At 33.6% G+C, this 25,899-nt stretch overlaps 1 protein-coding gene across 3 annotated transcripts in view; it reads right to left on the bottom strand.

Moving 5' to 3' along the window:
* BRINP3 (BMP/retinoic acid inducible neural specific 3) overlaps positions 1-25,899 on the bottom strand; it is a 253,015-nt gene that overhangs the window by 79,760 nt on the left and 147,356 nt on the right. For all 3 annotated transcript variants that reach the window (XM_011360868.2, XM_011360869.2, XM_011360870.1), the window contains 2 exons: positions 12,375-12,480; positions 5,257-5,493 (listed from right to left, as the gene is read on the bottom strand). In XM_011360868.2, coding sequence (XP_011359170.1) covers positions 5,257-5,493; positions 12,375-12,480 — 343 coding nt within the window. The remainder of the gene's footprint in view (positions 1-5,256; positions 5,494-12,374; positions 12,481-25,899) is intronic.

Below are 25,899 nucleotides of genomic sequence, written 5' to 3'. Positions count from 1 at the left end.
CCCTTACTCTTATATTCTAATTACCAAGCACTATAAAACAGTATGTTGTAAATATAAGCATGTGATGCCAAAAGGCTTTACCCATGAGTAGGCAGTGATAGTTGATGTAAGTGATAGTTGATTTCAAATGAGAATTGTATGTCTTATTCCTCTAACCTAAATAAGGTAGCTGAATGACAAATGAGATGCCTGAAGTTTTAAGACACTGAATGACTTGCTAATGATCACATACCTTGTTACTGATAAAGTTGGTTTATCTGACATTTGGCTACTTAATTTGGGCAAAGTGATGGCTATAGTAGATGGAATGTGTCAAAGTTCACGTAACAATGTATTTATCTCCTTTCCCTGATAAAATAGAAGACTGTAGAATTTCAGATATCAAGAGTAAGACATGTATCTCCATCTAAGATTATATGGTTAGATGATGTAGAATACATTTTTACTTGCTTGTACCTGAAAAGCCAACTGGGACTGACATTTTGGCTATTCGCAAATATTCTGGATCATCTTCTCATCTAAGCATATGGTAAAATGGCATTTCTCTGTTTCTTTTGAAATTAGGCTTCGCCATAAAATGTAGTCATAGGTAATGTGAATTCCCAGCAATTCACACAAGGGCCAGTTATGATTTACCTCGCTCTTTCCACTGCCTCTAGAACCAAACCACTCCAGAAGGGGGCGTGCCCTTCAGCCTGAATCCAGGAGTGAGGACAATGCAGTACAAAGCTCCAGCTAACCTGCTGTGGACATGTAGTACAAGCGAGAAAGGACTTGCTTTATATCTAAGATTTTAAGGGTGTTTTTGTCGTGTACAAAGCTGATCTTGCCTTATACAGATATGGGCCGAAAATGGAAGGGAGAGGCTGCGCTGAAGAAAGCTAAAGCCTCCAGCTGTGACAATGACTTCGTGGATTGTGGATGTGTCAAGGGCACTTTATCAGAGGCTGGAATGATGACAACCCATGCTAAGCGGTGGGGAAACATCTGGTAAAACTGTTGCCTGTGGTAACCAGGGATGAAGATCATGTACTAAAACACTTGCAGTGCCAGAGAAAATGTCAGAAAATAGAATGCTAGTTCTGTCACTAATGACTGTGTCTGGCAAGGTATGGCAAGGTACTCCTCTGTCATGGTGACACATGGCTCCAGATGGAGGCTGCACTGTTAGCCTAATCCTGGAGCGAGGACACAGAGAAGACTGTGCAATGAACGCGCATGAACAAGTGGTATGAGAAAAAAAATAAACCAAAGTCATTTCAGTCATGTTCCACAGAGAATGTTCGATTGTGCGTTTCTGTAGCAATACCTAGATTTTGTGACCGCTGTTACATTCTATATTGTTACTGTGGGTACTCCAATTCACACATTTCCACACGTTATGCTGCTGTTTGTGTTTGAGAAAGAATTTCCTAGATTTTTCCTCAATGTCAATAAAAATATGTCTTAGATATGTTAATTATGTGCACTTAAAAGAAATCAAATTAAGTTGAATTAAGTATTTGAAAATGATCTCAAACTCCACCCCAATTTGTATTGTCTCTCTAGATTATCAGTGGATTTTAATTTCATTCATATAGATAAATATACATAAATAACTATTGTTGGACCTAAAATTCAAGGAAATATTTAAAGAATGTGCTTGTACGCAGTATTGCTGCTTTCCCAGTCATGATGAAATAAAATTAATTGGTGCATTTCCTTGCAATCAAAGTACTTAGAATACAGTCTATCAACTTATAGGAGCCTGTGGGTGGTGAGAACATTTTAGAAATCGTTCCCCAATGCAACATCTGCCTCATTACTTCTTATATTTTGTTTATCGCTATTAGGCCAAAAAAAGAAAAAAGGTTTCTAAAATAAAAACTCTTCTCAAAACTTTCAAATATGCTCTTTCATACATTTCACTAGTTTTAAAAGGAGTCGAGATTATTTTACCTGTTCTTTAGTTCTAAGTGTGGAAAAGTGAAAGTGGTTTTACTAAACACATAAAAAACTAATAAAAAGTTTGGGTTCATTCTTTATCTATACAGTGAAATAGAAAAAAAAAAAACCTCTATTATCGATGACAGATGGTAAAATTTATATTAAAGTAGGATCACCTCAAATTAAATGCAAATCACTTAAATACAATAGATGCCATTATGAAGAAATTATACCTGGACCAACATGTTTTTTATTGAAAAGAATATCCAAACCTTTCCCTTTCTATTGCATTTATCTACTTGACTCAGATGATTTTTCCCATTTTCTACTTTACTGTTTTATTTTGGAGTAGTTCCGTTTCATAGACCCCAAATCTCTGGTGAACTTTTCAATATCTCCAGCTACTTTGTCTTCCCTTGCCTTTATTTTCATTTTTTATAATTTTGCACATTTTAATAATAATGATTTGATCATGTTTCCTAGTAATGTCAATATCTGGATCATCTTACATCTACTGTCTGTTTTCTTTTTTCTTTGATATTGGCCATAAGGTCTCGTTTGCTCATAGACGTTGTAAATTAGGGTTTTATGTCCATCATTCTTAAAAAGAACTGTAGAGGAATGAGAAAATATTTCCATCCTCAAGAGGTCACCCTCTTCATATTTAATAGACACGACAGGGAGTTGATCTATGTAGAATCGAGTCTTTCGCGTAGGTGAGGATTTGAGCTGCAGCAATGCTGGGGTGTAATCATATAGGACTCAATCTCTGATCCACCCCATTCTTAGGGTAGTGCCTTCAGAACCTCCTGTTAAGGACTTCATGAGCACTGGCTACACCAGCCCTGTAACACTGCAAAAGCATCAATTCCATCATTCATAGGTTTCTAGTCTCTCCCTCTAGTCATCTGCCACGGGTGAATTCTAAATGAGGCGAATATCTTCAAGGGGAGACTATAGAGGTGCAGGTAAACCTTGAGCCTCGTTTTCTCTACTCAACAGAACTGCATTTTTTTTTTTTTTGAGGGGCAGGGTATTGTTTATTTGGTTCTCTGCCCTGGAAATAGCAACATTTTCCAGGGGCTAATCCTAGATTCTCAGCTTCTAACTCTGCCCAGACTTGATAAATGTGCCCCTGGGAAAAACAGTTGAGGAAACTTAGTGCCAATTCCTCACGCTCTCTAGGGTTTCCAAACCTTGTCTGTTTTATTTTCGAGCCCCTCCCTCTAGAGAGTTTTTCTTTCTTAAGCATCTAAAAGTCTGTGGTAAACTTCATTTTGCTTTCAAAGGCTTTCGAGTAGCTCCTTAGCATCTAGTATCATCTAAAATTCAACAAATATCTTGTGGTAAAACTAAACACCTTCAGGCCCACTGGTCTAGAAGTTGGTCACTCCAGGTACACAGCCACTAAAAGTTTGTTGGTTTTTCTTTCATCGATCAGCCACTCCTTGACTGAAAAAATGCAAATTCCCCAGTTTCTATATTAATCCAATAATTGGCAAATGTTCAGAGAATTAATTTAAAAAGTAAAGAGAAGAAAGAAGAAAAGGAAGGAAAGCAGGAAGGAAGGGAGGGAGGGAGGGAGGAAAGTAGTGAATTTGCAGCTTACATCTGCTGTCAGAAATTCTAGTCCATTTAGTTTTCTTATTTTTATTATCTATTATATGTTTAGAGATATAACTTTAAAAAAATTATTCACCTTTCTAGTTTCCATCAATGGGAGTGTAAACTTAATTCAATCTACTACATTTATCTGATAACCAAAACCCAAATGGCTCATTTGGTGATTTCCTTTTTAAAATATATTTTTCAAGGCAAAATAAAATGGGCATTCCTCTGTAAGTTCCTTAAATATGGGGGGAGATGATTTCCATGGTCTAACCTATCATAACCTAGCATTGTTTTTAGAACTTTAACCTGAGGGAGACTGCTATATATTATCATTTATCTAAAAGTGCTGCATTGCATGATTATTTTAAATATCAGATGATTTTATATGAATAGAACATGTTAGATGTGTAAGACATGATTTTTTTAATATTCTATTGGGAAAATTAGAAAGGACATTTTGAGATTAGAAATTCATTAGGTTTCCTAACAGTATCAAAGGAATAGGATCTTCAATTCCAGTTTTATCTGTTTACAGAAATAAAATTATTTTTATACATAGAATGCTTGTTAAAATTGAGGAGGGTTATTTATTACACACTGTTTTTATCAAAATATATCTTAAGAAAACCTAAATTTATTAGTTCTTCCCAAATCTATTCACCTATCCTTTTATTCTATAATTTGGTGGCTCTACTCTTCCAAAGGGTGATGCTTTGCTAAAACCATCAATTGTATTTTTCTTTTTTCTTATCTGAAGTTGGCTGTGAGCTTATCATATATGGCCATCACTGAAATATGTTGCTTCTGTGCTGAGTTTGTTGGGTGTCTTGATTGTAAATGGATGCTGGATTTTGTTGTCACTTTTTAAGTGTTCGGTTAAATGAATCACCAGAGGAATTTAACATTCAAATATATAAATCTGACCTATTGGCAGTTAAAACCTTTTTTATCCAAAAAGTAAGCCATGTCCAACACTTTGACTAAATCCTATGTAATTACTGCTACCACACCTTGGGGATTTTTCTCATTCTTTTATTATGAATTATTGCATATGATTTTATCGATATTATTTTATGTTGAGGTATCCTTCATCTTTCCTTAAAGTTCAATGATTTATAAAATGAAGATTATCACAGGTTATGATTCCAACGAGAAACATTGAAAACACTCGTACACATTCAGAAATAACAAAAATCAAAACTCAGAAACACTATCAAATCAAAACTGGTCTAAATTTGATTTAAAAATAAGTCATTATTTTTAAATCAGGGAAGGTATACATTCACAAGATTCACATTAATGGAAAGGAGGTATAAACCAGCTGCTCTCTGTATTTCTCCTCACGAGTAAAACTGAGGGGTCGCTAGAAAAGTCCAGAGAGGTATCAGAAGTGTCATGCGACAAATTCTTGTATGGAGAAAGGCAAGGAGTTTCTGTACAAAATGACTTATATATCAGCTCAAGAGTAGACGAAGTTCCAGTGCCGACAGTACATAGCAATATACTAAGCACCACATATGCTCCCAGTAAAATACTAAATAACCATCAATAAAAGCAATATATATACACATGTCCATTTGAAAGTATAGTAAAAAACTAAATAAAATCCCTTCCAAGTTTAACAATTTCTTCTAGATGGGTAAATGATATTTTCAATATAATCTTTTTTTGGGGCGGGGGGCATAATTTCAAAGTGTTATATTAAAACATATGTCTTACCTGATTCCTCAAAGTCAGTGTTGTAGGCTTTCCAGGTTTCAGTTATTCGAAGAAGATTCTCTTCCATGGCTTGGATGTCCATGGAGGGGCAGTTACATTCTGGAAATTTGAGACCGCAGTGACACCAGCAGTCATTGTCCTTGCAGATAAATTCTCCCTCTGAATTGCAAGCGATGTAACTCAAAGCAGCTTGTACAAAACGCTCTTGCAGGTAGTCTGGGAGGAGTGCTTGCAGACCTGAAAGGAAAAGCAGGTAAGTTTACTTCGATAAAGGAAAAACGTCAACACGTATTCACAATACTCGAAAAAGTCAAACATTTGGTACATCAAGTTATAGATTGATGCATATTGAAAATTATCATTAAAATTATTTGTTTATAAAGTTGCAAATTTATAGTTCTTTTCAGCATATGCTGACTCTATGCACTGTTCAAGAGTCCCAGAAATTATAGAGGTGTCAGATTCCCTCAGACAATCTCATTTTATTTCTTAAACTTATTTGATTGGCTCTTTGATTTACTTGACCAGAAAATCTGTTATCTTTACATAGCATAGATAGAGCCTGCCTGCCTTTGAAAAGATGCATGCATTTATTTTGCACCACTTGATTTCAAATAGTTTTCAACACTGTCATTTCACTTACAGACCATCATCCCACATCTACATAAACATCATCATGCAGTGGGTTGCAGAGCTGGTGAAAGAGTTGTAGAAGGTCGCTGATGTCCATCACACGCTACTGGTGCCACGCGACTTACATCTGCCTGCCGCAAAGCAGATGGACTGATGGAGCTGTGTCACAGTTCATGTCCATGCCATGTATTAAAAGAGCCCTGATTATACAATATATTACTTTTCCACATGCAAGTTTAGTAAAGCTGTTCTCCCTTAAAAATATATCAAAAATGAAAATAAGACTATACAATGGATAATTGGAGATCTCTATTGGTTTTACATTTATTATGACATTTCAAGAAATAATAGTTTTAATTTTAGCATTTCTTGCTACACAGGAAAAGTAATAAAAATGCTAAATATTCAAGCTAATCAGCAGATAAAAATAAGCATAACAGTAAGGGAAAATTTGGTCAATACATAATTGCTATTTACTAAAAAATTAGATTTTTATGACTTTTGGTATATTCTTTCTAACTAAAAAAATCAATTTTAACCCTGGACCATTATCTGTTCATTTAATAAAAATTATGGCTGAGCATTTAGGAAAAAAAATCTACTTTACAAATATTTTGACAATTATACCTGTCTCATTCTTTCAATTAACTTTCCCATAAATTAGTCAGGAAAAGTATTCTTAGAATTTATATAGTCACTTTATTATTCATTTTTATTTCAACTCAAACAAATAACATTTATTGAATGTCTCCTATTTGGAAGAGAAATGCTAGGTAAAGTGCAAATATGAATATGACTGAGACATACCCATGCTCATCCATATCCATTAGAAAAAATAAAAGCAATTGTATAATAATATTATGCAATTGTATTTAATAACTACTAGAATTGGAATACATATAATTAACTAGGTATAATTAATTGGCTAAACAATTATATTAGGTTCATAAGATTAATAAAACTTTTCATTAAAAAGACAGACTGAAATATTATTTGACATATAGTTTTCAACAGTAAGAAATAGGTTTTTTGTGGCAAAGGTTTATAATTTAACATACAAATGAACTGAAATATTTATATATATTACATATATTTAAAATAGCAAGTAGTATTGTTTCAATGCACATGAAATATAAGAATGCAATGAGTGGGTTGCTTAGAAAAGTAAATTTAGAGTAATGTTATTGTGGTTTCTGTCTCAGAGTGAAGTGTGTGGAATTAATTAACTTGTCTTTAAATGACACTTAACCATGCAGGATACTGTGAGTGGTACTTATTTGGAAGTAGAAGATATAAAGAAAAAAGATTAGTTTAGACAGAAGACTAAAAATATCTAAACTAGGGAAATGATGATGGAAAGGCAATTTGGGCGATAGGAGAAGAGGAATGAGAATCTACTCGACAGTTCTTTATTTTGATGTAAGGCAGGTGAAATGTGTCAAACGACTTAGAGGAGGTAAAATGATAAAGCAAAAAATATTCTTAAATAGCTAATCCTGCAGGTCGCCAAATAACTGCATATTTTGGAGATATGCAAGGATTTCACCTGAAAACACCTCTAAAACAGACAAGTCATAGTCTCTGCTAATAAGACTCAGGAAGCAGAATATATTTATTAAAACATTTTAGGAAACTATAAGTGTGTGGACCGGATATATAAAAACCGATGATCTATCTCGACCTTAATTTTACAAAAGAAAAAGCAATTCAAAGAATGTATGTGACATTAAAAATGTCATAAACAAAATAACTGCATTATAACTTTCAATCTGTAAAGGTGGTAGTGCTTTTGCAGAAAGAGAAGGCTGGAGAGGTAATTTGGAAAGAAATGATTAGTGGCAAGGAATGATAAGTTCAGTTTTAGATGTGCAAGAATTTTTGCTATTATTATCTTTAGCTAGCTATCTATCATTTACTAAAAGAATGAAACTGAAATTCTGTAATTCTGTACACTAAAAATAACAAAGATTTTTGGGAAAAGGAAGTCTAGGGACAGGCCCCTTAAAACTTTGTAATTTAATAACTAGACCACAAACATAAACAATAATTAATAGTGAGAGAGAGAACGTGGACAGTTTTGGTAGATAACTCAGAGTGACTGGGGGCTTTCCCAGAGATATTTCTTAATGTACTGAAACAGCAGAGTAAAATTACTAATAACGCTGTAATTAGAGAGGGTCTACTCAGTGCTGAGACAGTGGCCAAGAAAGCTGTGTTCTGAGCGCAGGAGGCCACCATGAACATGAGTACGTGAGGCAGGGCGAAGGCTGCAAGCTGGGAAGTACAGAGGAAAATATGTCCTGTCCAGTACTGGAAGACTATATATGTATAGATAGATAGATATAGGTAGAAAGATAGAGATACATATAGATATACACACATATATATATGTATTTTGAACCAATCTTCTCATTAGAAACAATTAGACAATCTGGAGAAAAATATTAAAAATAATCTGATTGGAAGGATCTGAGTGCCAAAAAAGGTGAGGATTTCTGGAGCTAACCTGGAAAGAAAAGAATCCTTAAGGAATGAGCCAAAGCTTGTGCCTTGGACATACTTTGTGTCTTAGAGTTTGGTCCGGTTAGCAAAGGAAAATTGAAGTTTTGAACCAGCTATGATAATGATAGTAAATTCTTCACAATTTGTCGTAATCCAGAGGGCTGTATACCCAAGAAGCAATTAAAATTAATGACAACAGCAACTAGCCCTTCATTTAGGGCTAAAGCATACTTTCAAAACTGCTCAGTTAAAAATGGATTAAGGTACTACTGGAAACAAAAGTAAATCTTATCTATAGAAAGAAAACATCAAGAATTTTAAATAATTTATACAAATTTACAGACAAACATTAGAATCCAATAAAAAAAATCATAATGAGCACAGATAATACTAAGGAAAGCTATAGAGCCTATCAAACATGAACAATAATTTCAATAACCTAATCAAAAATTAAATTACAAAAAAATTTTGACAGATAATTTGAAATAATAAATGATAATCAAATGGAAATTCTGCAAATAAATATATAAATTAGAGTTAAAGATAATGGATTTAAAAGCAGACTAGATACAGCTGAAGAGATAATTAGCAAACTTGAATGTGTCAAAAAATGTTGAACACAGAACAGAATGGCAAAGAATATAAAGCATTGAAGAAAGTATACAGATATACAGGTCATGACCAAAAGCTCTAAAAATACATGCAGTTGGAACCACAGAATAAGAAAAGGGAAGCAGCAATATTTGGTGCATCAATAAATATGGTTTTACAAAATTGATGAAACATCAAGAAGACTATAACTTGGCATCTAGCAAGGTAAACGACTAAGTGAATGGCCAGCTGACCGGTGCTCTTTAATTTTATTTTTAGAAAGGCAGAATCCCACATGCAGTGCCTCGTTTGGATGTGTCTGGAGTCTATGAAGCTTGACTATGCTACGTTCTCTTACAAAGGGTCTTTGTGACCAGTACTCTTTAATGCTTTGTTTCTCATGTTGATAATTAGTTTGTGGGGGGATTTTGCTAGAAATATAAATTGTTTCCCTACTTTTCATTTTCATATATGTAGGCTATGAGAAAATGTATTCCAATATATTAATAGACAAACAAAATAGAAAACAAAATAGTTTTCTGAAGCAATATCATTATATTTTTATTATAAGCAAATAATACTGCATAGTGACTCATCATTAAAAATTACATTAAATCTTCTATGTGATGATAACCCAATGTTGTGTCAATTTTGGTGAAATAAAACATTAGCAACCAACTGATCTGGAAAACTATTTGTTACTCAGTCATATGAGTCATTCACTTCCTTGATTTCTGGGATGTCTACCAAAAAGTTACTATCAAGAATTAATAAATGAGTTTTTAATTACTTCTATTGCCCTTTGACTTAGAAGTGCTTTGTTTTATTGCTAAATTCATAAAGGTTTAAAAAATGGAACACTATTCATTTCAATATATATTTGTTGATATGTTCTTATAAATTTCTTTGTCATATATATTAAATATATTTTCATCAATAATTTGGAGCTGTAGACATGACTCTTTAAATTTTTGAAAAAATGTCTGTTCTGCAAACTAATTAGCAAAGCCAGATCTCAAGATCAAACAAGTGAGTACAGCTAACTCAATGCCAGAAAACATTTAATTTCATTTATTTTCAGTCATAATTAATCTTTTATGTGCAGTCCTTTGATATCTCATTTCTGAATGTTAATTCTAACATAGGTAGTTAAGTCATAAAGTTTTGATCTAAATTTGTTGCCTAATGGTGTTACCTTCAATAATTTATATTAATGCTTTCTTGGCTCTATAAAAATCTACTTCAAGAGCAATTCATTTTCTTCTACAAGAAAAAGCACTTGGAAGAAGGTGGATACTAAAAAAACTATCATAATACCAGGCTCCTCTCAATAATATTTGAATTACGAAGATCTCCAAAAGGCCAAACGTTGATTCTGATACCTCACCGTGTGCTCAAAATCAAAACACAATACACACACACACACACACACACACACACACTCACACTCATAAATCTATCATCTGTCTTTCTGTCCATTTGTCCGTCCATCATTTATCATCTATCTATCTATCTATCTACCTACCTACCTACCTACCTATCTACCTACCTACCTACCTAATATATATTATCTATATCTATCCATATCCATCCACCCAATTACCAACTAATTATGAAAGACACAAAGACTTATGGTGGTATCTTAGCAAAAGATTATTTGGAGACACCAGTTTTTCCAAATGCCATATAGAGTAACCCATTATTTTTTATACCCTTGAAAGGAATTTATTCATGGTAACATTGATCCAGAATTGGCAAATGCTTTGCAATCTTATTTAAAGTGAAGAGGGAAAGGCTACTATTAAAGGTGAGGCTGAAAAGGTGAATTGACATGATACTCAGGCAATGAGTATATACAGATAAAATTTAAGAAAGAGTTCATGGGAAGTTCAGGGTCCTCATATTGATTTTCTAAGATTATCTCTGGAAAGGCATTTGTATTATTACAGGTGTACAAATAAAGTTGCAATAGACAATTTAACATATTGGCCTGGCAAATAGAAAAAAATGAAAGATAGAGATGCAGAAATTGAAAAGAATAGAAATATAGTTATACAAAAGGGAAGTGTAGCTTCATTTATTCCTTGTGTAAATACATATTTCAAGACAGATTGCAGGCTAAAGTTTTGTGTTTATAAAATAATATTCTGAGATCTGAACACGAGTGATTCACAAACACTAAAAGTAAACTATATTAACTAATTATAATGAATCAATTTAAATAACTGTATTTGATATAAACATTCCTGTCCTTTTTGATGAACGTTAATACTGTGATGGAAAGTAATCCATATATTTAAAAAAGAGTAAGTGGTAGAGAATTACAATTAATACCGGTAGACTATATTTCTATTTAGAGAAAATATTTCAATAGCTTTACATTTAAAATTGATAATGGCATATTGGATAACATTTAAAGTTTAGAATTTTAAAGTACTTTCTTTACAATTTTCATACAACTCAAAATGAATGACATTTATTTATTATTTAGGATAAATTTAAATATTCCAAAGCTGTTGCCTTTTTACAAGATTGAAAAGTTGAGGGAAAAAAATGGCAATATTTCTGAAATATATAAGCATTTTTTTATGTAAAACTGAATATTGTAAAAAGACTTAAAACTTATGCAATTAAAAGGTAGACTAGAAAAGGACAATTTAAAATTACTCCATTGATCAGTCAACATAATTTAGACAATGTGTCATTGCAAAGATTTTTCTGAATTTATTCAAACTAGTACATGTTTAGGTGTAATTCATAACATTCTCCTGCCTGTGTGCATGAGTAATGTGTATAAAAATTTTGGAGATAGTATATATTTGATAACAGTTGTTGTTTTTAAAAACCTTAAATTATTTCAAAAATATAGTAATAGAAAACGATATTAAATTTTCACCATTGTCACATAATGGTGGAAATAATACAAATATAGAACTTTTATTAGTATATTCTCAAGTACATTTCTGTTTGTCAGAAGACAAATGCAGCCTTAACAACCATATTTGGTTATATTTAAAATGTTGCCATAAATATAGTAACAACTTCTAACAGAATCTGTAAGGAAAAAGGTCAAAGCTCAGGCAAACCTATGAAAAAAACTGCTCCTTATTGAAACAATGATTTTTATATGGAAGTAAAATATTATCATGATATATTTTCAATTGCTATACATTACTTAATTTAAGAACTAAAGTTAATTTGGACATTTTCTTTATTTGGTCTAGAATGCTTATGTCAGTTTTAAAAATTAAGAAATTACCCTTTTATGAGGATTTTAACAGCCTAGCATTATACGCATAGCTTATTTAAAAAAAAAAAAAAAAGAACAAAGTCACAACTGGATAATTGTTATCTAGAGGTCATAGAGAATTATTAAAAATTTAACTACCTACCTTGCAACTGAATCTTATTCTCAGGACTCTGAACCAGAACAGAACTGACAGAATCTAGGTTGTCATAGTTACTGCAGCCAAGAGGACCCGTCCGTGTTTCTGTGACCTGATGAAAAAAAACATCAGCTTTACTATATAAATCAGACTTCACCAAGTTCTTTCAGTCCAATGTAGTTGTCACACACTGATACTATACGCTTGACAAGGAAATACATAACTGCCTTTACCTTTAATTCAATTTTCTTCCCTTGGGTCAGGCATAAATCTTCTGGGAAAATAATGGAAGCCTACATTGGTCAAAAGCATCACTCATACAAGGTCACTGATTTTACCCAAGATGTGACAAGAGTATGCTCCTTTCAGTAGAGAACACATTTTGACTCATATGAGAACTGGTTTGTTTGTTTGTTTGTTTGTTTGTTTGTTTGTTTCCCCTTTGGTTCATTTTCTCTTAATAAATCAGAACTGTCTACCAGGCTACTATCTAAAAGCTGATTTTATTATTTGACTCATCCACTTAAAAAAAATCTACAAATTTCCCCTTTTATGGTGGCACCAAAGTCTAAATTCTTCTGTGTGGCTTCCATCTGCCCACTTCTCCCCAACCGGTAGATTATCTTGCTGTCCAAATGGACATTCTTAATTCTAATTCTTTTGCTTGCACAACATCCTCCCCCAGCAACCCACCTTCCTCCCCTTTGACAAATTGATATTCTCTCTCCTCAAGAAAGCTAATGTTCAAACACCCACACAAAGTATCCCGTAATGATTCCCACTTCCAACATTTCACCATTTCTATAAAGTCACGATTTGCAGTGCACAGTCTTAGCACTTAATTACGGAATCACACGTTGTGGACTGGCGTTTCCAGGGTGTCTTGGGAACAACAGTATCACGAGGTGAGGAGGAGTTTAATCACCTACGTGAGACAGAAAATTTATCCCAAGGATAATTTTTTTTTTAAGCAAACATATTTTAAAACAGAGGAGCTTTGTAATAATCTTTGTGTTTTAAAAACACATTCTCTTCTTGATAATCAGAATATTTGCAAAACATCATTCAGATCATTTCACTCCACTGTTCGCAACCTCACAATACTTTCCCATCTCGCAGGGAAAAAGCCAGAGCCCTTTGTAGGTCTAAAAAGAATGCCATACTATCCGGCTCCTTGTCACCTCTCCAAGCTCCCCACACCCCTCTTTCTCACATGGACTCCAGCCACCCACAGCGGACTCTGCAGTTCCTTGATCATGCAAGTTATCCTCTCGTTTCAGAATCTGACTTGCTGTTTCTCTACCTGGGGAGATTGCCCTCAAAATATATCTAAGCTCACTCCTCCTCTTCAAGTGTTTGCTCAAACTTCACTCTCTGAGGGCTACTTGGACCCACGTATTTCAAACACATGTGCCTCCCACACTTCCCTCTTCCAATCATTGCTTTCCTCTTCTCCTTCCTTTGTTCTACTTGTTCCACGTTGGTCTTCTTCTGACGTGCTGCCTAATCCACTCACTCATCATGATTACTGTTGACACCTCTCATTAGAACACAGCTCCCCACGTGCAGGGACAGTGCCTATTCATTCATGGATGTATCCTAAGAACCTAACATATTAGGTTCTAGTGTAAACACATGGGTGTGAATTGAGGCGAAGGGGACAGTGTGAAGGGAAAACTAAACCAAGGCATACATTAAGACCTTTGCTGAGGCGATGAACAACTGAATCAAGCAATGGCAATAAGACTTATCTAAAGAAAATTAATTTAAGAAGCAATTAGAACTGGCAACTCAAAAATTACTTTATAAATGTCTGTTTACATTCCCTTTACTTATTTAACTGTAAACTTCCTATTCATAACTACACACAGTATCTGGCATATGGTAGGAATTCAATAACAATGAACTAAATGGATGAATATTTTATTTTTAGTTAGAAATCTTTATTACAAAAGAATAATTTATTAAAGTTTTTTGAGAATCTCTGAAAGAAAATACAGCAGTCCCAGTCAATATAAATTTTTAGAGCAATCAGTAGTTTTAGAAATCACCTAGGCTCACCATCTCATCATACAAATGAGACACTGGGAGCCCAGGTAGGTTGTCCAGCTACCTTGGTATCATGGAAGGGAAATGAGGGCTGAAATTGGGACTTGAACCTCCCCACTCGTAAATCAAATACCCATTCAAAAATCATACTGGCTTTCCAATCTCTACACCTAAGGTTTTGAAACTTTGCTTGCCCTGATCAATCTCATTCATTCCCGTTCATTCTGTCTCTGTCTCTCTCTTGCAATAAAATTACAATAAAGCACCATTTAATTGGTCTAGATTGATGTACAAGTCAATTAGAATGGTGTAGTATCTTGGGCCATTCTCATGAACAATCTATATTGCTATAAATGTGCTTGTTAATATACTTTGATTGAAGGCCAAATGAACTGGCTTTTATTCCAAGTATTAATTTATTAATGCTTTGAAATATAAATTCCTATGCATTCTTATATTACTTTATACTAGACTTCTAAAAAGTAAAATGTAAGTGTTGGTTAGTTTCTAGTATGTCCTAAAAGAGCACACTGGTTCCTATTCCAACACTTACAGGATCATTTACAACTGCATATGCGTAAAGCCATAGAACTAATGAAAAGCTTTAGAAAATGTTGATACTAAAATATATATAATTTATATTTAACTATACATATTATGTATATATTATATATGTTAAAATTATAGATAATTATATCATATACAATACTAAAACATAACTTTACATCTGTAACTATATAAAATCTTGATTTGTTATAATTAAATATATAACTATATATAATATGTAATTATATGAGATATATAATTATATATGATGTATGACAACTAGTTATAAATTGAATATTTAGAAATTACATAAATATATAATTTGTTTCTTTCAAATGAGGATATTGAGTTTAAGGATATTCTTAGTATTTATTTACTGTTCTCTGCCAGCCATTAATTCTTATTTCAAATTTTACTAAGCACCTAACGTCAATCTGCAATTTTATTATAGTCTTAGTTCTTTATCCTGCTGCAATATTTCTGGGGCTTAATATTTAATTAAGAAATTAATTTCCAAACATATGTTAATAAAACAAGCATATAAAAACAAAATAGTCAATTGGAATAAATCTATTTCAGTAGCGAAGACATTTTTAACTTTTAAAGTTGTTTTATTACTTATAATATATTTTGCAGGGAAAGTGCAAATTCATCTATAAAATGCTGAGTATCCTGAAGTGAGAAATACAAGAGTAGATCAATGCTAAATTTTCTTGCATCTCCACACAATAAGCATTATACTTTGTGCATTATGCACAAATTAATACCATGATTTAAAATATAGTTGACATTGTCAATGTTTCTTGAACCCGTTCCAACCATTTAATGGAAGTTTGAAATAGTACATGATGTATAATCAATGCCCAGATGACTCATATCTTCACATAAAAAGCACAAAAACAAATCAAATACAAATTCAAAATAGTGCCATTGTTGAATTATTTATCTATGCAAATGACTTTATGCTGAAAACTATTTTCCCCAGTTCGATGCCCCATAATTTCAATAGATAACATACTTTTAATTATAAGAATCATTTATTGTAGGATTGTATTTTTAAAAACTAGAGGTTCTCCTACAGGAAGAAGAGTAATACTTGAAACATGAATATAAAGAGTATGATTATAAACAAGATTAAGTTATATGCATTGACAAAACGTACAAAATAAACGATACAAGTACGAATTGTAAAATATAAGACATCTGAAACGCTGTTGATAGAATAGAGTAGGTGAACTACTGAGGTTTGAGGAGAGTAATACGGAAGACAGCATGCATTTTATTTAGGGGCGAAACAGAGCACGTCTTCTCGGAGAGCAATTGCTTCAGAGCAATTTGCACTTGTACCTGCACCCATGAGTCTAGGCATGGTTGCCATGCTTGACCTATTTTTTGCATGCCCCATAAATTATCCTCCATCAAAATAATACACATGTACGCCACCCACAGACAGCTCCACGCAAACCTGTTGAGAGTATGTATGCCCTTTGAGCCCACGTTAAAATATGAAATTACACATGGAACTAGAAAAGAGAAGTTCGCTCGGATTCTTAAAGTCTGTATTCAGTAGGAAGTGGAATAAGGCAAACTGGACACAATTTAGTCACAATGAGGTTGCTAAATACAATGAGGACTCCCTTGAGCTTAAACCACGGTTACCATGGAATTTAAAAGCGTGGCTCTTGATTGGTCTCAGAGAGGCCAAACCTACAAGCTCACGCCTACAGATGCTATTTTGATTTCTGTTTTAAATAATACAGAACTTAAAATCACAGCAATTGCAAGAAACGGTATGGAGGAGAAAAAATCTTTCATTAGGTTCCTCGCTACAAGTATATACATTTATAAAACTGACATTTTTTTTTTTAAAGCTACATTTGTGGTGCCTATAAATGATGTCATATAAATGGTAAGCTTGCACTTCCTTATAAGAAGTCTAAAGGAATCTTATTCCACTACAGTTGGACAAGAGTTTTTCTGCTGTGTTCAATATTAATAATGAAAGCAGCAGTTTCATCGCCACGGGGCAGTCGCAAACAACAAACACAGACTGTAACCAGTCCAGTGCTGTGGCACGCTGTCTGCATTCTGGCAAGAGTTATTAGGCAGCCACTGCAGTTGTTACTGCCACTGTGGGCCAGTCTGCCACTTCTGCTGGACAAGAGAAATGACATGTTAGGGAACTCAGGAGCCAGAGGTCCTTTTTCTGTTGCTTCACATAAAAAATAAATGTAATCCAAAGCAGTATTCATTACATTTATTTTAGAAATGAGAGCAGAGAAGTAAAACATTTAGAATGATTTTTCTTTTATTGTTTATTCTATGAATTATAATCTCACTTTTAGTTATTGAATCTACTTAAAATGACCACAAACTTTAAAACACAATGGTAAAAAATATTTCTAAATCCAAGTCTAGAATACAAATACTATATTTTTTGAGCTTGTGTAAATTATCATATAAAACAGTGTTTTATAATCATTTTCAACAATGACGTTGTCAGCTATCCCATAAATGAAAACACAGAAGAAGGAGCTACATGAAAGGCTAAATTTCATATAACAAAGTCATTGAAAAAAATGGATTAGGAGTGCGTCCTCAGCCCATATTGCCTCTCCTTGGAGACAGTGATTTTTAATTGGAAAAGAAAATGCATAGGCTATTCCCTATAGCTTTTTCCTATTTTCCTCCCAAATCCTTTCTGTACCTCTATATCCAATTACTTTGTACGTAGGCTATTCCTTCAGCTTGAGGTGTCCTTTCTCTCTCTTTGATGAAGTAAAGAAGGAAACAGTTAAACCAAACATTCTAAAGATGTTGCAGACTCTAACCTTAATTGCACAGTGCAACTAAGCTTGCAAACCATGTCTGCTGCAGGATGAGTGAGCAAAGAGTTATACTGAACAGAGCAACTCACTTTATTAATTGCTGATGTATAATTTATTTTATCAGTGTTTTTCTAAATTTACCCATCCTGCCCACCTGGTACTCACCCTGGAGTCTCAGTCAAGCAGTTAACTGTGAGCTGATGCTCTAGATGATATAAACAGTTATCAACTGGATGATCTATTTTGCTTCCATTTCACAAAGTAACCAATATATGTGCAGATACAAATGTCAAGTGCTGGGCTAGACGCGCCTATCATCATGTTGCAGCACGAGGGCCATAGAATCAAGAGCACTGCCAATCTATCATGGCGGGGAGTGCGTGTACCCCAGGACAATCTGTCACTGTCAAAATGCCAGCCAGAAAATGCTCTGCCATACCACACGATGCTCTGCCATACCAGGATACTACAGCAGGGTACCTACCAGGTTATACACAGTCTCTTTTGTGTTTAAAATTTAATGAAACTATTCCATTATTAATATTTTAAAATTTCTCCTTTAATTTAGGAGTCAGTACAGTGTGTTATGACATCCCTCACAGCACCTATTTTATTAAAAAAAAAAAAAATTCTTCTACCAAAATTTTGTATTACTCCTCTGAAATTCCATATTTAATATTACTATTCTGAACTATTTATTAACACATTTTATTACTTATGATTAAAAAAATAAAACTTTTTACTAGACCCTTTTGATGTTCCATAAGTATTGAATATTTCTGAATTCCATAAGCACATCGAAAGCTTCTGATAAAGTTCTCTTTTTAATAATAAGACAACTAATACTCTTTCATTTGTTACCCAATAGAGCTGGTAGTGCTTGAGAGAACTGATAAACACACCACACTAAACTCGACAGACCCAGGTGTAATTAGCAAGAAAGAAGTGGATTTCTTGTTTCAACTGGCCATTACAAAAACAGTTCTGCTGTTATTTTTTTTTAGCCCCGAAAATAAATTGGCTTTGCTCACAAAAAAATTTAGGGTAAATCCAAATTCTTTAGCAACTGATAATCATTGAAAGTCAGTACTGAAATGACGTCAAATGAGCAACAATAACAAAAATATTACGTAAGAGAATGAGAAATCTCATATTCTATATGAATTACATATGTACTATTAAAATTCTAAGAGCCAAAAAACACAATTTATTGGCCAAATTGCTCAGCAATACTGTAATCACACTATGCACTGCTGCCCCCCCCTCTTTTTTTCTTGTTGCTGAAACAGAGCCTGAGGATTATAAGTAAGATAATACTTCATCATAAATAATTCATGGAGACATAACAAAATGGAAATAAAAAGTTTGATAATTTTTAAAGGATGCAATAGTGTATTTCCTGGACTATTCAGAAATGTTAAAATTTAGAAACAAAATAATAAAAATCCACTGTGAACTCTCACTGCATTTCTTGTCTTCATCTTCTATTACCCATTTGCCCCATCCTCATCTTCTTTGTATTATTTCTTCCTATTTATTTCCTCCAGAGACTAGGGTGCCACAGGGACTTCTGTGCCTCCGTCGTATCTCTGGGACTTCGTGAAGCTCTAGTGGCACCGAGCATCCCTCAGAGTCCAGTCCCAAACTGCATGCGCTGGAGCCACCTGTAATCACAGTGACTTGGGAGGTACTCCTTGATCATGTGGCAACTCTGAGCCACACGAAACAGGAACACTCACCAAGTCATAGAAAAAAAGACACTGAAGGAGGAAATGATTCCTCAGTCTGTACCATTTTATGTTTTCCCTTCTATGAAAGACTGCAGAAAAAATCCCTATTCATTCATCTCATTCATCTAGCATTGTTCGAGGGAAAAACTTTTAAAGAAGTGATTGATTTATTCTAAACAAATCAACCTTGACTGACTTTTTTTCTTAATAATTTTTATTTTATTCACTATATTTTCAAAAATAGTTAATATGCCTTTTAAAATAAGTTATAATTTCATCTATTTTTTGGCTCAGTTGACACACAAGTAGTCTTTACCTGAAGACATAGTGAGTGCATGGGTATCTGGCCATGTATTTTTGGGACCCGCTGAAAACGTATGAGCTATTATTCAGTTCTATTATGTTAAAGTGTCATTTCAGCTACTTGAGATTGGTTGCACCCTCCTCCTCCATTAATATTAATTTCATTTATTGATATACTAGCAACCCCTTTGTCTCTCTGAGAGTCTATTACTAAGTTATTATGAGTGGGGGGGTCAGATAAGCAAGCTGGGCAGATTTGTTAGTTCATAGCAAAATGGTGTCTGAGTTGAAATGGTTTTTCTTTTATAGATTGTAAATTTCATTATGATTATGATTTTTTATTGTGTTTTTTTTCCCTTTTTATGAAATTTCTATATATTCAAAAGCTCTATCTGCTGGGTATATCATCTTCATTCAATCTTAATTCCATTTTTGTGAATTTTTCTCTCTTTCCATTTTTTCAGTTTTGAGACACATTTTCTGTTCATTTTCTATTTGTAACAATTCTCCATTAATTATTAAAATTTTTCTCAACAGCGAAGCACTCTGAGCTCTATTTTTCAAGTTTTCAAGAACTTTATCATCTGTATTTCTTTAAGGTTTAGACTGTTTTCTGTGCTCTTCTTTTTTCTGTCTGGCTCCTCTTACAGGAGTTGATGTTTTCTGTCTCTGTTTACTCGCTGAGACTCTAGTTCACTGGCGAGGACATGTCACTAGCAGCAAACCCGAGGGCAGCTGAAGATGGCGTTGTGCAGTCGTGGACTCAAAAACAGCAGCAGGAGCCTGTTGTTTCTCCGTTAAGCTATTAAGATTCCATAAAGCGCCTCCGCCCTGGGGTGCTTTCTGCCTTGGACAGGGTAACTGCCCATTTATCTGACCCTTCTTCAGCTCCTGAGGGCCCGAGAAACCAAGCTACACTGCGTGCGGCCCACGATCTCTGCCTGCTAAATTGTCCCTTGGGATCAACTGCTTCTTAATACTCACAATTAAGACTTTCAGAGGCCGGAGATTCTCTCTTGAACTTTATGACTCATAATGGCACCTAACTTTTAGATGTTACAATTTGAATTTTCACGAATACCTGACAACTGTTGTGTCCCAAACTGAATTTAATATCTCTGGACATGTAAGTCCAGTCTTCTGTCATGCCCTGTCAAATTGAGGAAAACCCCATGCCCATCACATCTCTTAGTCTTAAATCTACTTTCATCCTCTGTAGTTTTTCCCTAAACCTTATTCTGGATAGTATGCAACACTGTAAATTCCACCTTCCCCAATCCACATGCAATCTCTACTGCTACTGCATTAGTTAAGGCCTTTATCGCAATAACACCTTAACTTATTTTTATGCCATTAGACGTTTTAAGTCCTCCATTATGTTTCTGAGTTACACTGTTGGTAAATTTCCTATTCTAACAACAACAATAAAATTATGGACATGTCAAAAAATTGCTATAGACACCCAAAAACTTCTTGCTTTAATTTCCAATTTTATTAATTCAACAAAGGGTAATTAAATGTTTTCACTCATATTACTAAAATAAGTTGAATTTAATTTAAATTTTAATTAGATGCTTTAAACTTAAAAACTGGCAACTAATTTCTAACAAAATAAGCATCGAGACAAATAAAATATTTTAAATCAAGTAAAAATTATATGTATTAAGTAAAAAAAGGAAAGATTAAAAATTTTTTATCTCCTTTTTTAGATTATAATTTTCTCTGGGCATGTTCTATGTTGGATGTGATTTTTCAAACTTTAACTTGGACCCAAAGGTGAACTTGTTTCAGAGTTTAAACTAAATTGCTTTAGCCTTTTGAGTTATGTGAAGGTGAGAGTACATTTTTCATGCACTAACTAAAACAGGCTCCAACCTTTTCTACTTACATAAGTCACAAATGACTAATGTTATATATTTTAAACTTGACAGGATTATTATATTTTTCAAAGAATCCTTTAAATTTAAAAGAAAATATCTAATCATTTTTAAGATGACAAAATTTTCCATTTATGAGTCCAGAAACTGTCAAAGAAGACTGTAGTTTAAAAGTAAAGAAAATACAATTAAGGTCAACTCAAATTTCTTTCTAGGTTAGACAGAGAAAGGATATAGGACAAATATCAAATTAGTGTAGCATTTCAGGAAAGAAATGTTAGGAAGTTAATGCACTTTAAAGTGCACTTTAAAATGTAAAAGTAATTTAAACTCTACCTTTTACAATCCAGCTGGAGGGGAAAGCAGCAATCCCTGAAATATAAATTCTATGCCCAGCACATGAGTTTTGATCACTTAAAACTTTAAGCTCCTCTTAAGCAATGGAATGGGGAAATATCTGTCAACAAGTGGCATAAAATAAATTTGATGTATAGATTACGTAATAACTTACTTTTTAAATCTAGCTAAGTCTTCTTTAATTCCCTGGACAAAAATTGTTCAAATTTTACGATGGAGGAATATATATTAAACCTTTAATATATAAGGTTTAGAATGTTAAAGAAGAAAAATATAATCTTTTTTCTTTACATTAATATTAACATGTCGTATTTTCATATTCATTTATATTCCAGCTTACTGAGATGTTTTGTTTTTCTTCCTTTCTTTGTTCACTTCCTTTCCAGTTTCCACCAATTTGATAAGCCTGCCCTGTATATCATTAAGTCAGTGATGAAATGATTGACTAGGAAATAGTCAGAGGCATTGCATCCTTCAATTCCAGAGACTATTATCTGTGCTGCATTATATATAGTAGGAAGTAAAAAACCTTCCAAGTGTTGAACAACTTCGTTGAAGTATGATTCAATAAAGTATTACAGAGGACGTATCTTGGGAGAATATGCAGGATGCATTTGAAAGGTAATAAAATTAAGTCAGAGAGAATAGCTAAGAAGCACTATAATGGGAAGTGCCTACACAGGGTTCCTATCAGGAACAGAGGAGGGGTAGAAACCAGAGAAAACCACAGAAACCATGAACAGGTTAGATATAGAGAACACATAGAAAGAATGGCATATACAGAGCTTATTTCTAACCATTTAGAACTGGATAAAAATGTGATAAACAGAGGAAAACTTTTTAGGTTACTGGGAAAATTAGAGGGGAAATTGGGCTTGAAGACAGGAATGAAAGTACATATTTAGGAGTTGTCAAGATAGTGTCGACTGTTGAGAAAATATGAAATCCTTAAAACAGATGCTCTCCTTTGATGTAATTCTTATATGTCAATATTTCTATTAATAAAAATGACCTCAAATGCACAATTATTTAATAGCAGTGCCCTCCCTTTACTGAGTTACATTGACAGTAACTGGTATGTAGGTCATTTATTTCCTTATACCATACTTCTTAACCTTATTCTTTTTTCAAAACTGCAAATATTTAAGTCAATGAAAGGTTTATTTTGAAGATGACCTTTCCTAAGGTTGTCATTTTTCCAACAAATTAAAAATTGCTATAATTTAAGAAGGGGAAGATCAAACTGTCTCTTATCCTCTTTAGTCATGAAAAAGTGCTTTGTTGAAGAGATAAAAGGCACGTCAAGAACACTCAGACCTCATAATTTTGGTATCCATAATTAATGATAACAATCTAGGCAAAAATTGAACCCGATCACTTTATAAAAAGGTTGTTGAAGTTTGAGACCCATAAAACTATTTTTATTCCCTAAAATTGGGAAAAGAGAATTTTGGAATGTTCTACCAACCACTTTTCCCAACAACGTTCTAGTGATGATGGGTAGAGATACCTGCATTCATGAGAAAGCCCAGCCTTCATCTCAGGTTCAGTGAGTTTTCATAAATTCTAATAAACAGATTATTGTGTCATAGTTTAGGTCTAACTAATCTGCCCTTTTCTACCCTTGATTTGGTTTCCTCTTTAATAACGAACTTCTTTGGCAAAAGGTAAGGGGATCCTGGCTTATTTCTACCCTCAAATTGATTTTCTACCTTAGAGCTTGCTCTTAAGTCCTCTATTTATCTGCCTCATCCTGTAGTTCTGGGCATAATTAATAAAGTTAACATTTATATAGCCCTTACTATGTGCTAGGTTGTTGTAAGCACCTTAAATATATCAATTTGTTTAATCTTCACAACGGCCATATAACATAAATGATATTATCATCTCCATTTTACAGATGGTGAAACCGTTAGAGACATAGTTAATCTGAGTAAGATCATACACTCAATAGGTAGAGAGCTGGGACACAAACCCGGGGTCATGTGGCTCCAGAATCTGAGCTCTTGTGGCTCTGCTTGCCTGCCTTTTTCTGCTACATGACATGCTGAAAGAGGAAGTAGGTACAAATAGGTAGAGAAAAGGAAAATAGGAAGATATTTTCCTAACAGGAATTCCACTCTATTCCTGGGAATGCAAAAAGAAATTGGAAAAGACATGTAACATCTAACAATGGCTGGTTATAGTCTGTTGACAGGTAGATGGACGAATTTTAGAATATGAGAGTAGCGCAATGTAATTTTTTCTTTCAGTTAATTTAATATAATATTTACAGTATCATTTTTAAAATGTTGAGACAGTAAAAAGATCAGTGCTTGTCAGTGGCTGTGGGGGAGGCAGAGGAGGAGGGATGAAGAACACAAATTTTTAGGGCACTGACAATACACTGAATGATACCCCAATAATGAATATGTCATTATACATTTGTCCAAACACATATAATGTACAACAGCGAGTGAATTATAAGGTAAACTATGGACTTTGTGTCATTAGGATGCGTCAATGTATGTTCATCAATTGTAACAAATGTACCACTCTGCTGGGATATGTTGATAATGGGGGAGGCTGTGATATGTAGAGGGAGGAAATATATGAAAATCTCTGTATTTTTTCCTCAATTTATAAATTAAATTAATTTTAAATTTTACCAACTCACAATTCAAGACTAATTTTCATGTAGTTACAGATAACTTCAGAATCATACTGGCCTAGGAAAGTATGAATGAAACCTGCAGTCTGTCTGTTTCTTTTTTCATGGTCCACCAAGAATTCCTAGGGTTACAGAAACAATTTCACCGTTCATATTCTTCTGGACTTTCCTCTCATGCTCTCTTTAATTAAATAAAGTTAATTAAATACATTAATTAAAATAAAACAAAAATCTAGAAAGCTCATAAACCATGTACATATTCTAATCTCAACTAAACATTTCTTACTTTATTCCCCAGTTTTGTTATCAAATACAAGAAAACCAATCCAGTTTTTCTTTGAATTCAGACAGTGATGATTAATTTAAAAATAATTTTGAGAATTAATGAATTCTTATTCACTCAATAAACGGAGAACACACTTTCTCTACAGAAGGGTTGTCAGGTATACTATAAAACAAATTCAGCGGGAGTCAATCTATACATAGTTTAGGAAGATTTTTTCCCTTCTAAAGGGATATTTCACAAATTCAACAGTAACATACAACAAATATTTTTTGAGTGTCGCCATGTGAATATAGCATGGTTTCCATGTTCAGTACTGCAGACATTTCAAAGATGAAGAGATTCTGCCAAAAAAGCTTTACATGTTAGTTACACTGATGGAATTTTCTGGATCAGCTGTACTGTGATCTTGGTACTTTGGAGAACAGGAAGTGCAATATACAGAATTATTATAAAATAAAAGAGGAAGTGTGTGTTCCTAATAAAAAATAAGCTATTTCCAAAGAGGGTTTTGTGTCTTCTTTCTGCTTATTAAAGAGCTATTACTGTGCTACTCAGAGGCAGAAGAAATACGAGGATGCTGAAAGATAAAAGCCTATTGGGGATTCCTGTGAAATTTTTTAAAACTGTTCCAGCATCCAAGTCATAGTTGCAACCACTTATCTAATTTTAGAAAGTCTGGGATTGCTGCAGTTTCTGATTGCTACAACATCATCAATTCTGCTCATGCTGAGTTAGGTTCATTTTATTTCAATTAGCATTTACTGAACTCCTATCATGTACTGAGCTCTGGTAGAGAGATTGGAGGATAAATAAGTGGCTTCTTGGGATACAATAAGTGCTTGATAACTATACTTAAAATAAGTATAACTAATCTTTATAGAACTTTTTTTTCATGCTCAGCATTG

This window comes from Pteropus vampyrus, unplaced genomic scaffold (genome assembly GCF_000151845.1).
Source record: "Pteropus vampyrus isolate Shadow unplaced genomic scaffold, Pvam_2.0 Scaffold60, whole genome shotgun sequence".
NCBI classification, from domain to species: Eukaryota; Metazoa; Chordata; class Mammalia; order Chiroptera; family Pteropodidae; genus Pteropus; species Pteropus vampyrus.
This window is presented reverse-complemented; position numbering and strand designations above follow the sequence as displayed.